A 14,351-nucleotide genomic window follows, 5' to 3' on the forward strand; every position below is an offset into this window, starting at 1 on the left:
CCCACCCCAATTAAAAAAAAAAAGGCTTATATCTACAGAAAAGTTTAAAGAGTAAGTACGATGAGCATTCGCATAGCCGTTCTCCAGTTCATTAACTGCTAACATTTGGCCTCTCTCCCACCGTCTCCATGCACACAGCCCCGCACACTGATTTTTGACGAATTATTTGAGAGTTGGGGACACTTCACCCCCACAGACGTCCGTATGCATCTCCTAAGAATAAGGACATAGCCCGACATAAGCACAATACATGATCAAACCCAAGAAAATTAATAATTTCATAGTATCATCTAACATAATTCATATTCAAGTTTCCCGAGCTGCCCCCCAAATTCCTTTGATAGCCGTTTTATTATTTTTCTCAACCCATGAGCTATAATCGGCTCTTCTAATGCAGAACAGTCTTCTCCACTCTCCTCTGTAACTTGTCATTGAATTTTGTCCCGACTCCCCACCAGTTGTCTGGTCGAATGTTCCTCCTTCTGGACTTGTTAGATCTTCCCCTTACGACTAGATTCAGTGTAAGCATTTTTTGCAAGACGTGTGTACCTCTTCATCACACCTCATAGAGGACACATATCTTAGATTCTCCTGCTGTCAGTAATGCTAAGTTTGATCACTCGGCAAAGGCGATGACTGCATTGTTCCATTGTAACTGTATATTTTCCTCTTGGTATTTGGTAAGTAATCTGAGGGATGCTACTTGGAGGCCACGTGAACGTCCTGTTCCCAGCAAACTCACACAATCCTTCACTGAATCTGTGATTACTGATTATGTACCCGATGATTCTGTAACTGTCATGCTCCCACGTTTATTAGCTGCCATTCTTACCACACCTTCATTTTTTTCTATCGTTTGTTTCACTATGGAATCACGGTTTGGTTTTTTAAAAGTCATTATTAAAAGTTTTAAAATTCGTTATTACATACTCCATTACCATCATAATTCTTTTTTTTTGTAAGCAGAAAATGTGTGTGCAGAAATTATAAAGTGAATACAAAATACTGATATTTTCGAGAAAATTGAATTGGATCAAATCAATAATAAAAATTTTCCCATGGTTCCATGGACTTCTGAATAGTAAGATCATTGGTATTTGACATAGCCATAATGATGCTGTCCACACAAAGTGAACAATGCAAGAGGCATTTACTAAAGACTATGAGTATTTGTTATATGGATTCAGCCCATTAATAATCAATGTCCATTTCCATCCTGTATCCTGGACTTAATTTTTTTTTTTTTAACCATCATAATTCTTGTTGATGCTCAAATGGTCCCAGGTTTGACCAGTGGAAACCACTATAAGCACCTGTGTCTCTTTGACACATCCCTGTTAGTCCTCAAGTACCTCCCTGCTTTGATTAACCCAAGTTTACTCTGTACATTTCCTACCCAAGACCTCGAACCAGCCCTTCTGGTTTCCCCAAATGGTTTTAACTACCAGAATCTAATCCCTCTCATGTTTTGTTTTTTTTTTCAAGCCTGATGCCAAATCTTTGCTTTCCTTTGCACTTGCTTCCATCAGGCAGTATACAGTGGGGTATACTTTTGTGAACAACTATTCTCAAAGGCAAACAGCACAGTTCTCACACACACACACAAATAAAGGTGATAATATGGAAAAAGGCCAGTAGCTACAAGTGGATGTGTGGCGAGAAGCAGTCTATTCATACTCTGCCCACAGCATCCTTACTTTTTGTTTGCAATTACGTAGTTTGCCAAGCCTCCTGGAAAATGTGAGTCTATTTTTGGGTGTGAAGTGATGACTGTTGTTGGAATTTTACATATACAGTTCCCTTTTCTGTGGATGTACAGTATACGTGAACCAGATCAAAACTCAGCCCAGGTCAAGTATGCCCTCTCTCCAGGATCCAGCCCTCTCATTTCACAGCTTAATGACAACTCTGGCAGCAGCTTGGAGGGGGTGTACCATTTCAACCTGAAGAACTCCTTTCCATTGATTTATGTTAATCTGTCCAATCACCATTTTCCTGAAGAGGTCTCCTGACCCCTGTTCTAGGTTAGGCCTCTATTCTGGGCTGAATTCTGTCCCCTCCAAAATTCAAAGTCCAAACCCCCAATGTGACGGTATTTGGAGAGGTAATTAAGGTTAAATGAGGTCATAAGGGTGAGGCCCTCATGTGACAGAACTAGTGTCCTTCTAAGTTGAGGAAGAGATGCCAGAGCTCCTTCACTGCCTGTTAGCCCGGAAGAGAGCTCTCACCATAAACCAACCCCGGTGGCATCTACCTTGACCTTGGACTTCTGACCTCCAGAACTATAAGAAAATCAATGTTTGTTTAAGCCACCAGGTCTGTGGTATCTCATCACAGCAGCCCGAGCTAATGCAGCCCCCCAGCTCTGGCGTAAGGATCCTCCTTCATCTCCTTCAACATAGCATTTCCCACGCACCTTCCTTCCTTTTAAACTACAAGGGCTATTTCTGTACCAGGTACTTCTCCCATTAGATCCACAGCTTCTGGACCATGTGTGGCACACAGAACTCAATATTCAGTGAATGAAATTAATAACAAATCCTCCAAATTGGGAGGGGGCCAAGAGGAAGAAAAAGAGAGGCAAGGTAAGGAAGAAACGAGTGCTGTTTTCACCCTAAGTACCAAAAGCCCCCCCAATAAGTTAAGGATTCTCTAGAGTATGATCGTTTTTATTCTACACAATTAGCATTTCATTTGTCTTCCTAGTTTCTATTGTACCATCAAATGTTTCTGATTGTATTAATATATGCTTCTAATATATGAAAGTTGTCCCACTCATTGTTTTACATGTGTCTTCTGTACCCATCCAGACTGTACGTGCCTTGAAGTCAGGGTCTTATAAACTCTACTGAATCCTCATTGAACCCAGCCCAATACTAGACATAGCAGGCAATCAGTAAAGTATTATTAATTTAATAACAAATGCCTGAATTTCAAAAGTTTTCTTTGATCCAAAAAATAGGCTTATATTTCGTTGTCCTTCAACAGAGAAGCAAAAACTCTTCAGGAATGTTTCATAGATTCAAGGTCAATTCCTTCCTCTTTGGGGACAAAAATGCAACCATGTAGTTTAAGGCTACCCAAAACGGAATCTTAGCCACTTCATGTTTTTTGAAGGGTATGACAGTGACTTCTCCCCATGCTATGCACTGTCCAGAATAAGCCAGAAGTGGGTATTGACCTCTTGCCTGGCCTCCTTACACAGGCTTCTTTAAAGGACTCTACCTGGTACATAAATGTTGAAAAAACTACCTTCAGAAGACCAACTTCTAACAGGAATTCAGAACTAAAACAGTTTTTTAATGGTCTTTCTTAATAGGTATTTAGTAAACAGTTTCAGACACATTTTACAATAAACAAAAAGCTTCTGCTAAATGCCCTTGTGTGTATGAACATATTATTAAATCAAAACGCAAAAACTTCAAACGTCTAAAACTTTATTGCCAGAATAGCAAACTTCATAAAGACACCTTTTTGAAGTACATAGAAAATGAAAAGCAAAATAAACAGAAAACTTTGACCAAAGAACAGCAAAGATTGCTACTATCATGCACATACAGTCAAATTAATACCAAACCAAACAGGTACAATTAAGAGTATATGGGTCATGCAATCCAAGGAGACTCATTGCAAAATGCTTGGGTTTGAGGGGGAGTCTTTGCTTGGGGGGGAGGGGGGGCATAGGGTAATTTTCTCCTCATACAGAAAATGGAAATATTTAGATGAGATGCAGACTGATGACTACAAGGTCAATTTAATTTTTATCTCCAAGAACAGAAATCTGGATTATAGGCCATGAGAAGTTCAAGAAGCATCACTCAAAAATCTAAAGACAGAAGAGAAGAAACAAACTTTAGATTCAATTTGTGTTATCCTTACAACTGATTACTACTTCCTATGCACTACATCCAGTGTATGACATTAGTTCAGGTAAGCTAAGAAGATAAAAAGCCAGAACAGCCTTTACCATTTGATTCCCCCCATGGCTACATTTTCTTAAGCCTAGAAAGTTCTATCACTATCCTACAAGCACAAGGTTTTCTTTTTCTATTATTTAGTAAAGTGAAAATTCATATAAATGAAAGCCAAGGTCTAGCAACCATTTCCAGCCAACTACTAGTGCCCAACAGAGCTGTTGCTAACGGAGTAGGAGTGAGAGTAGGAAGAATTCCCCGTTGCATCGAAGCTTCCTCTCCGGGACCCACTGCGGGAACCGGATCGGGAGCCAGAGCGGGAGCCGGAGCGGGAGCCTGGGGCAGAAGACATGTTATAAGGGCTGGGCAGGCCCTTGGAGGAGACGGAGGCGGCCTCCAGAAGGTGCAGGCCGGTGATGTCTTCCACCATGGAGCGATTCATGGCATTCTTATAGGATATTTTCAACTTGGTTTTGGGGCAGGTCAGGATCTTGCCGTAGCTGCTGGGGTCTTGCAGCCTCTGCGCTGCCCGGCCATCGATGTACCCCTTTCTGATGGCTTCTTCCATGCTTATCCTCCCTTGCACTTCGGGGTCAATCAGGCCCCCCGTGAGGTACTGGAACTCCAGGAAGCGCTGGCCGGCCTCATAGGGGAGCCACTTTTCTTTCACTGCCTCTGCTGCCGACATCTTCTTCTTTCCCTTCACGCCTTCAAAGCCGAGGAAGGCTTTCTGAGCAGGCTTCAGCCTGGTGGCCATATCCTGGTCAATCAGGCCCTGGGAGACGGCATCCTGGAGGGACAGCTTCTGCCCAGTGGTTGGGTGGATGATGCCGCCCGTGCAGGCCTGAGCCTCCAGAAGCCTCTGCCCAGTGATGCTGTCAACAATGCCCCGCTCTATCCCTTCCGTAATGGAGATCTTCTCCAGGTTTTCCGTGTCGAAGATGGCTGCGATGGGGCTTGATTCTTCCAGGGGTTCGGACAGAGACCTGCTCCTGATGGTTAAATTCCTGACGCTGGATACGGTGGAAATCTTGCTTAAGGACTCATGTCGCGAGCTGCTGAAGACATCTTCGCTGACGCCACTCCCGGTGCTGACACCATTCTTCAAGGAGATCATATCAGCAAACTGAGTGAGGCTGAGGCTGCCGGACTGGTACTGGTCAAAGAACTTCCGGTCAATGAGGCCCTTGTCAATCGCATCTTGAATATCATACTGACTGCCCGTCTTCCTGTCTACCAGGACCACCCGTGTGGAGCCGTCCGATCCAGTGATGGTTATTTCTTCCCACTCGCACTCCTGCTCACACAGTTCTTTGAAGGTTTCATAATCTATGAGGCCCTTCTTGTAGGCCTCCTGGACAGACATCTCCTTGTTGGTTTCCGGGTCAACTATGACCACTCTGCGCTTCCTGAGGGTATTCTTTTGTGATGTCTGCACCTGTTTCTTCTTTTCTTTCAGGGGCAGAAGACACAGCCCCGTTTCCTCATCCTTAATGCACCTTTCTTTCAGTTGCAGATATGTAAGGTTTTCCTCAGTGTTTGGGTCAAAGAATCCTTTTGTATCATCGCTTGGATCCGAGAGAATCTCATTGAGCTCCTGATTGAAGTAGCCCCTCTTGTACGCTATGTCAACGGGCAGGCGGTGGCTTTCCTTCGGGTCGATGATCCCACCGGTTGCAATCTGCGCTTCCAACAAGCGAATGCCATGGCCCTTTTCGATGAGTTCCTTGTTCATGGCTTGGAACAAGGAGATGGTGTTTCCCGTTTCAGGGTCGTTGTAGCCGGTGACAGCTCGTTCCGCAGACAGGAGCTTCTCCTTGAACTCGATGCCCACCAGACCTCTTTTGTAGGCTTCCTCCACCGGTAACCTCAAGTTGCTAACAGGATCCACCATGAAGCCAGTAGCTGCTTGCGCTTCCAGGAGCTCCAGGGCAGTACCAGGTCGAACCAAGCCAATTTTCATGGCCTCGTAAACGCCAAGCTTCTGTTTTGTGGTCTCATTGTAGATGCCTGCGATGCAGCTTGAACCCTGAAGGAATTCCTTAATTCTCTCACCAACCTCAGCATAAGAAATCTGACCTGATTCCAGTTCATTGACAGTGGATGGTCTCAATATACCGGAATCAACCAGCTCGGAGACGGTCACGGGTTGTCTGATTCCTTGGAAGGACATACTTCTCTTCTGTACCAACAGCAGAAGCAGACCGGTGTGCGGTTCGATTCTGCACCTTTCCCTCAGCTGTATGTAACTGACCTTCTTTTTGGTGACCGGATCCACGAAGTTCTTCTGACTGTCTCGGGGATCGTTCAGGGACCGATACAGATCTCTGTCAATCAGCCCACGAGCCAAGGCTACATCTTTCGGCAAAAAGACGCTGTTCACAGGGTCCACCACACCCCCTGAAGCAATCTGGGCTTCCAGCAGACGCATTCCGATTTCCCGATCAATCAAATTTTTCTTGATGGCTTCGGACACAGACACCGTCTTGCCCGAAAATGGGTCATCAAACCCAGTGATGGCTTTCTCTGCTGTGTATATCTGCTGGCGGTCATCGAAGTCGATGAGATCCCGAGCTATGGCGCTGTCAACAGTCAGCTTCTCATTCCTGTGGGGATCAATTATACCACCAGTGGCCGCCTGGGCCTCCAGAAGCATGACCGTAGATTCTGGGGTGATCAAATTCTTTCTCTTGGCCTCTACCAAAGAGTACTTTTCCTTAGGGGAAGCGGAAGCTCCAGCGATAGCTCCTGCTCCCCGAAGGAAAGGCTGGATCTCAGAAGAAACTTCTTCCACTGACTTTTTCCCCTTCAGCAGTTTGTCCAGGGTTGTTTTGTCAATCAGCTGGCACTCGTACAGCTGCAACGCCGTCACCTTCTTCCTCAGTCCATCAAACACCAGCTTCGAGGAGTCAACGGACCACTCGTACTCAGTCTGGGTCTCGCGGTGGGAGCCGTACGGGCGCTGCTTGAGTTTGTCGATTTCCCTCTGAAGCCGGGAGCGCTCTGTCTCCAGCTGGGACTGGGTCTCCCTGCTGGAATCTTCCAGCTTCCGCTGGCACCTCTCCTCGATCCTCTTGATCTCCGCCTGGAGCCTTTCAATCTCACTCCTAAGGCTGTTCTTCTCTCTCTCGCTCTTTTCTCTTTCGGACTCTATCTTCCTCACAACCTCCTCTTTGCGGGAACACTGCGTTTTCCACTGGTTCAGGTCATTCTGGATCTGCTGTTTCTCACACTCCAGGTGCTGTTTCACCCTGCTTTCTGCCTCGAGGGTCACTTTGGCGCGATTCAGCTCATCCTCTAGCCTCTGCAGCCTGGCCTTGTCTTGCTCCAGAACTTTGATTTTCACCAGGAAGCTCTCTCTCTCCTGCACCGCCTGAGAGCACTGATTCTTGGATTCCTGAATCCTATTAGACGCCTAGAATGCAAAAAAGAAAGAAATGGGAAAAAATAATGATGTGATCATATCACAGGACCATTATCATTTAACTTCTTTTCCCATATTTTTAAAAAAAGTATATTTACATATTGGCCCTTTTCTTTTCCTTGAGTATACTGTTATTTTGTTATCTTACAAGTTCCTGAAAAAAATTCTGTAGATACATGTTGCCACTTTGATAAATGGCTTCTATACTTTCCGTATTTTTCCACAGAAGGAAATAGGAGCAGCTGTAGACCTGGCTTACTCTTAATAGTAATTATGGTTTGAACACATATGGGGAGTTTTATTCCAGGTTATCCCACCTGCTGTACCTACATTTCACCTGTTATAGCTATACTCACATGTTTAATAAAGCAATACAAATCTACGGACATACACACACCCCTCACCCAGCCCCACACAAATATTGTCTACAGAAGTCAAACGTATTAGAAGTCAAAGAGGTTAAGTGTTTTAATTAGGGGTTAAAAGAAGAAAATTCAAACAAAAAGAAACATATTAGGGCCACGATGAAAAGAGCACAGAATAACGCATGCAGAAAAATCACATAAGCAAGCAAGAAAGTGATTTTAAAACTGCACAGAAAACCCATTTAATGTGGCTTCTGTTTAGGAAAACTTTAATTACAAACGTATGTCACAGCTCACAAAGAGCCACCTTCTAGAAAACAGAGTGGAACATTGAGAGGAAGTGATCTCAGATGTCACACCCCAGCCAAAGTTCGAAAAGCAGAGCCAAGTGCGGGTTACACAGGGATGGGCACCCGATGTGGCAGTAGAAGAGACGGGCAAACAGCACTGAAATTACCCTGAAGCAGCGTCTGGATCAGGACAGACAGCAGCACAGCATCAAAAAGAAAAGCGAGACGTGTGCAAGCATCCAGCCCAGCAGCAAGAGCACAGCCCAGCTGGGAAGACTGTGGAGGGAATTAGTTGAGAGGGAGTGAAGCAGCGATCAAATATTTGTGAATACCTCTAATGCCTGCTTTTGGAATTTCTCAATTTCCTGTCTCAAATTTTCCCTCTCTCTCTGTAAATCATTAATCAGGCCCTGCAGCTCCAGGGTCCGGGCGTTGCTGATCTGCAGCTGGCTCCGGAGCTCCGAGATGGTGGCGTTTTGGTGGTGATCAGCCGTGCTGCGGCTCTGCTGGAGGTCGTCGTACTCCAGCCGGAGGTTCCGCAGCTCCCCCTCAAGCAGCAGGTGCTCCTTGGTGAGGTTCTCGGTCAGCGACTGCAGCCTCTCGATTTCGATCTTGCTCTCGTTCAGGCTCCTGCTCTTGTCCTCGACGGCCTTCTGGAAGTGCTCGTTCCGCACCTGCGCCTGCCTGACGTTCTCCTGCTCCTGCAGCAGCTGCCGCTGCAGGGCCTCCACGTCGGAGGCCAGCCTACGCAGCTCGTCCTGGGTCCTCTGCTTCTCCCGCACGTGGCCGTCCAGCACGTCCCGCTGCTGCTGCAGCTCGTCCTCGCTCCTCTTCTTGACGACGGCCACCTGCTCCAGCTGCTGGGTCAGGCTGGTGACCTTGATGGCCTGCTCCTTCAGGGACCTCTGCAGGGTCTCCAGCTCCTCCTCCAGTGTCTTCCTCCTGAAGGAGTCCTCGGAGGCCGCCCTCTTCAGCCACGTCAGCTCCTCCTCCACCTTCTGCTTCTGCAGCTGCAGCTCCTTCAGGGAGCTCTGGAAGCGGGCGGCGTCCTGCTCCTTGACGGTCCTCTCCTGGGACACCCGCTCGTAGTCAACCCTCAGGCACATCAGCTCCTGCTCCTGCGCCTTCAGTTTGCCGATCGTCTCTGTGGCGCTGCCGTAGGCCTTCTGCAGCTCACACTGCGCCCTCTGCCACTTGGCGTTTTCATCCTCCAGACACTTGCGCTGCTTTGCTTCTGTCTCGGACAGCTGCTTTAGCCTCTCTATCTCCTTGTTTTTATCCTGGATCGTCTTGGCGGCATCATCCAGAGACTGCTTGTACCGCGTGCTCTCTTCCACCCGCACCTGCGTGACCTGCTTCAGCTCCACCTCCAGCTGCTGCTTCCGCTGCGACATCTCCAAGCCCGTGGCCTTTTGCTGTTGGACGTTCTCTTCGACCCTCCTGAGGTTCTCCGTGGTCTGGGCTAGAGCGTTCTTCAGCTTTGTTACTTCTTCCGAGAGGCTCCGGTTTTCCCTGGTGAGAGTGTCTATCTGCGCTCGGTAGCCGCTGGTGTCCTCCTCCTTCTTCAGGGTGAGCTGGTGGATGGTCGTCTTGGTGATGTTGATCTCCGTCTCGAACTGGTTCTTCAAGCTAATGATTTCCTCATCGTAATTGTTCCTTACCTTAGCCAGTTCATTCTCATATTCCCAGCGGCGCCTGGCCTCCTCCTGAAACTCAGCTTTGAGTCTTTCGATCTCCTTGTTTTTGTCCTGGATGGTCTTGGCAGCCTCCTCCAGGGACTGCTTGTGCCTGGCGCTCTCCTCGGAGCGCTGCTGGATGACCTGCTTCAGCTCCATCTCCAGATGCTGCTTCTTCTGCAGCATCTCGGAGCCACAGGCCTTCTGCTGCAGGGCGTCCTCTTCTGCCCGCCTCCGCTGCTCCGTGGTCTGCAGAATGCTGTTGGTGAGCCGGACAATCTCATCCTTCAGATCTCGATTCTCCTTTGAGAATCTATCGAGCTGGTTTCGGAGATTTTTGGAATCATCCTCTTTTTGCATGGATATCTCCTTGATGGTAGTCTTTGTGATGTTAATCTCTGTTTCGTACTTGTTCCTTAAATTACTCATCTCCTCATTATAGTGGTTTCTTACCTTTGCCAGCTCACTTTCATATTCTCTCTTCCGGGTACCCTCCTCCTGCAGAAGAACCCTCAACCTCTCTATCTCGAACTCCTTCTCCTTGGTGGCTTTCTCATACTCCATTTTCTGCCAGTCAAGGCTCTCCTTCTCGCTCTGCCTCGCCTTCTGCAGCTGGTCATAGTCGTTCTTCTGTTGATCAAACCTGTCTTCCATGGCTTTTCTGCTTCGCTTTTCATCCTCAATCTCGTAAGTCAGCCGGGTGATCTTCTCATTGAGCTCTTTGATTTGGCCGTAGCACTTGTCTAGATTTTGCTTGGCTGACTTGCCATCCAGCTCAGCCTGTCTCTTCAGCTCCTCCAGGCTCACAAGCTTTGCTTTGAACTGGGAACACTCTGCCTGGTATTTCTGCAGGTTCTGATCCAGGAATTTGTTCTTACTGCAGTTTTCAGAGTTGGCGTCTCGGCACAGCCTGAGCTCCTCTTCCAAAACTTCGATCTTGGTATTTTTCAGCTGTGGAAGGGAAATCAGAGAGCGTGTTGAAAGAAAGACGCCTCACATCATAAGAAAGAAGTGGTACTTCCTCCCCCCCAGACCAACTTGCTTTCTCATTTCCTGTTACACACCTGCACGCACACAGACAAGCACGCACACACGAGCACACATGTAGACACTGATACAAGGCAAAAGCTACTGGACAAAAAATTCAAGAAATCTGTATTCTTGTCATAATCCTTCCGTCAACTGCTTGCGTGATCTTAGTAAGGGATCTACCCTCTCTGAGTTTCAGCTTCCTCATCTGTGAATGAGGGAATTTCTTCCAAGACCAAAAGCTTATGATTTCCTAAATTATGTTTCCTTTATTTCCAGGTATCAAGTAAGTTTCCATATAAACTCAATTCGAATATTAGAAATGAGTAAATTAAACAATAACTCGACATGGAAAATTCAAATCCAGCTAGTCCTGGCTGTTCTTCTTAATTTAACACAAAGAAAGAAAGAAAGCAAATTCCTTGACCAAACATTAAATGAAATGACTGGGGGTTATGGCAAGGTAAAATAGCTATAATTTTGAAAATATTACCTGAGTGCATTCCGAGCAGTGTACTGGAGAACAGGACTGACACAAGATTTATGAATAAACTATATTATACTAACTGTTTAGAGGAAATACAGTTTTACCAATGAGTATGTCCAAATTCATGTTATAACGAGGCAGTAATAATTAAGTTCCATTCTATTTTCTTTTTTGATCCTCCAAGGAAATAAAGTAAATTACCTTCAGATCTTCCAAACTCTTCAGCATCTCACTTAAGAATCTGTAATAGTCTCCAGACCTTGTAAGAAGTTCTATGTACCGAGCATGGATATCTGCAGCCTTGGAGAAAAGAAGTGCAAGGAAAAATCAAAGGTATTGCATTCAAAAGAAATCCTATGCAAGCTGACCAATTCTGTTTTCTAAAACAATCCAATAGTGAAATTATATTTTAAAGAGTGAATTCCCTTCTTTCACCTGTGCTAATTCCAAAACCCAATAAAAGAATAAAGCGCAATGAAACAAAGGGCCAAAACCCTCACATTTCATCCTCATCACTCCAGGGTGTTCCCCCTAAACCATCTGATGGGTGATGTTCTCTGACACCTTTGAGAAGAAGTTGTCTTTTAGAAATCGACTGGATATTTTCCACTCTTTAAATGCCCCCCTCACTAAACCCAGAATTTAAGCCCAGTTTCTGCAAAGATTCTACTGTATGAGCAATAGTCCCAGACTTCTCACTGATCATTCCCTAAAATGCATTATGCTGATGACTTACACTAGAGAGAGGATAACCTATTAAACCTTTTTGAATGGATACCCTATAGCAAGAGATGAATTCAGGGAGGGTAGGGAAGACAGGAAGGGGACAGGGAAAAGAGAAGATGCAGAGGGAGGGGCGAGCTCTAAGAGATGGGTAATGACATATCTACCTCTTGCATAATCACCCCAGAAGGAGACTGAACGATGGTTCTCTTGACAGGTATGTTCAGTAGAGTTTCCAGTCCTGAGGTGTATGACGCCAGCTGCAGTTCATAATCCTGCAGAATAATAACGTTTCAGAAAAACATACTTAATTGACTTAAAAGGAGTCACTGATGGCTACAGTTCCCCAGCTTTAAATCAACAAGCTGTACTTCTAATGTCCAACCCCAAAGGCCATCACGTGCTGCTAGTGTCCAAGCATCATATGACACTATTAAACCAAGTAGCACCAGTTTATATGCAAAATGGAGATCTCTGCACACACCCCCAGTCTAAAGAATGAAGACCGGCCCATTCCCGTAGATATTGCCAATGTATAATCAATTCAAGCTAATGGATAACAGCATTTACAGTTTGTTCACGAGAGAACATATAAAAACCATAATCGCTGTCCTCCAGAAGTCGGTAATCTTTAAAGTGAATCAGAAAATAATGTAGTTAATAATATTCTTTTATAAAAAAAGTATGGAACACTTCATGGATTTGCATGTCATCCTTGCACAAGGGCAGGCTAATAGTCTCTGTATCATTCGTTTTAACATACGTGCTGCCGAAGCAAACACGGTTAATAATATTCTTGATGAAACATCAACATTCTTTGTGAAACCAACATACCTTAATTGAATTTGCACAAAGTTCGGCAATTTTTTGTACTTCTTCTGATTTGTCTCGTTTGCCACTTATATCACTGTGCAAGTTCTATATAGAAAAGGAAATATTTACAAATGTTAAAATGTACACATATTTTAAAATAAATGTTTTTTTCACTCTTTAACCACTGTAACTTGTTTTTTTTCCCTCAGTTTATGACTACATGTTCAGACCCCATCGTCTCACAGTTAAACCTTGGGAGATGAGCAAGTTTTCTAGTCAGAAACTAGAAGAAAGATCTTCAACTTCTTATGATCTAAGAGGTTACTATCTGGCCGGCACTCTCTTCTGGTCCTATCACCTCAGTTTATAAAGATACTTTACTATGACGGTCGTTACATTATTTCCATGTTCACAACTGCATTTCTTTGTAAATATCTCAATTGCTTTTCCTCTGGACACTATTTAAGCATTCACAAAATGGACTAGTAATAGTAAATATTTATCATTTCATGAAAAGATACATGCATCCCCATGTTCACAGCAGCAGTATTTACAACAGCCAAGACATGGAAACAACCTAAATGTCCATTGACAGATGAATGGATAAAGAAGATGTGGTATATAGACACAGCTGGAATACTACTCAGCCATAAAAAAGAATGAAATAATGCCATTCACAGCAACATGGATGGACCTAGAGAGTATCATACTAAGGGCAGTAAGTCAGAAAGACAAAGACAAATACCATATAATATCACTTATCTGTGGAATCTAAAATATGACACAAATGAACTTATCTATGAAGCAGAAACAGACTCACAGACAGCAAGAACAGACTTGTGGTTGCCAAGGGTGGCAGGGGGAAAGGATGCACTGGGAGTTTGGGGTTAGCAGACATAAACTATTATATATAGAATGGACAAACAACAAGGTCCTAGTGTGTACAGCACAGGGAACTATATTCAAGATCCTGTGATAAACCATAATGGAAAAGAATATGAGAAAGAATGTATATATATGTATAACTGAATCACTTTGCTGTATACCTGAAACTAACACAACCCTGTACATCAACTATACTCCAATAAAGTTTTTAAAAAATGTATCACTTTAAACCCAAGTACTGCTATGAAAACCAGAGGAAAGTACAGCTTACACCCAGTGACATCTATGCAATGACAAATTGCCTTATACCTTCTGCTCGTTCAAAAATCGCATGACCGTGTTGGAATCGCCAAACTTCATGGATTCTAAGTTATCCTGGCAGCGTTTGGCATCAAAGAGCCATTTGCAGAAAGTCTGATAGTTATCACGGTAATTCCTCAGTTGCTTGATTTGTTTCTCCAGGTCCCATAATCTGGGGCAAACAGAGATAATGAAATTATTTAATATTGCTCTTGCTCCGCAAAAGTATTTGACACAGAGTCACCCGATGACCCGGCAACTCCACCTGGCATACCCTCAAGAGAACTGAAAACATACATCCACACACAAAATTACACATCAATGTTTGTAGCAACACTTTTCACGGTAGCCAAAAACTGGGAACAACCCAAATATCCATCAGTTGATGAAAGAATAAACAAAATGTGGTATAGCCATACAATGGACTATATTACACAGTCATAAA

General features: G+C 44.6%; 1 protein-coding gene and 1 non-coding gene across 4 annotated transcripts in view; both read right to left on the bottom strand.

The window, feature by feature from the left end:
• Window positions 1-3,420: 3,420 nt before the first annotated feature.
• The window catches only part of DSP (desmoplakin), a 42,469-nt gene continuing 31,538 nt past the window's right edge, over window positions 3,421-14,351 (bottom strand). For 2 of the 3 annotated variants that reach the window (XM_057555297.1, XM_028164489.2), the window contains exons 19-24: window positions 13,916-14,078; window positions 12,743-12,826; window positions 12,076-12,183; window positions 11,387-11,485; window positions 8,326-10,620; window positions 3,421-7,329 (exon numbers count right to left, since the gene is read on the bottom strand). In XM_057555297.1, the coding sequence (XP_057411280.1) occupies window positions 4,117-7,329; window positions 8,326-10,620; window positions 11,387-11,485; window positions 12,076-12,183; window positions 12,743-12,826; window positions 13,916-14,078 (5,962 nt within the window). In that variant the 3' untranslated portion in view covers window positions 3,421-4,116. The remainder of the gene's footprint in view (window positions 7,330-8,325; window positions 10,621-11,386; window positions 11,486-12,075; window positions 12,184-12,742; window positions 12,827-13,915; window positions 14,079-14,351) is intronic. The other variant, XM_028164490.2, reaches the window with a different exon arrangement.
• On the bottom strand, window positions 12,587-12,690 carry LOC114236719 (U6 spliceosomal RNA). The gene has a single exon (XR_003622590.1). It is a non-coding gene; the product is annotated as a U6 spliceosomal RNA (small nuclear RNA).

The sequence above is a fragment of the Balaenoptera acutorostrata genome, chromosome 10 (genome assembly GCF_949987535.1).
Source record: "Balaenoptera acutorostrata chromosome 10, mBalAcu1.1, whole genome shotgun sequence".
Taxonomy (NCBI): domain Eukaryota; kingdom Metazoa; phylum Chordata; class Mammalia; order Artiodactyla; family Balaenopteridae; genus Balaenoptera; species Balaenoptera acutorostrata.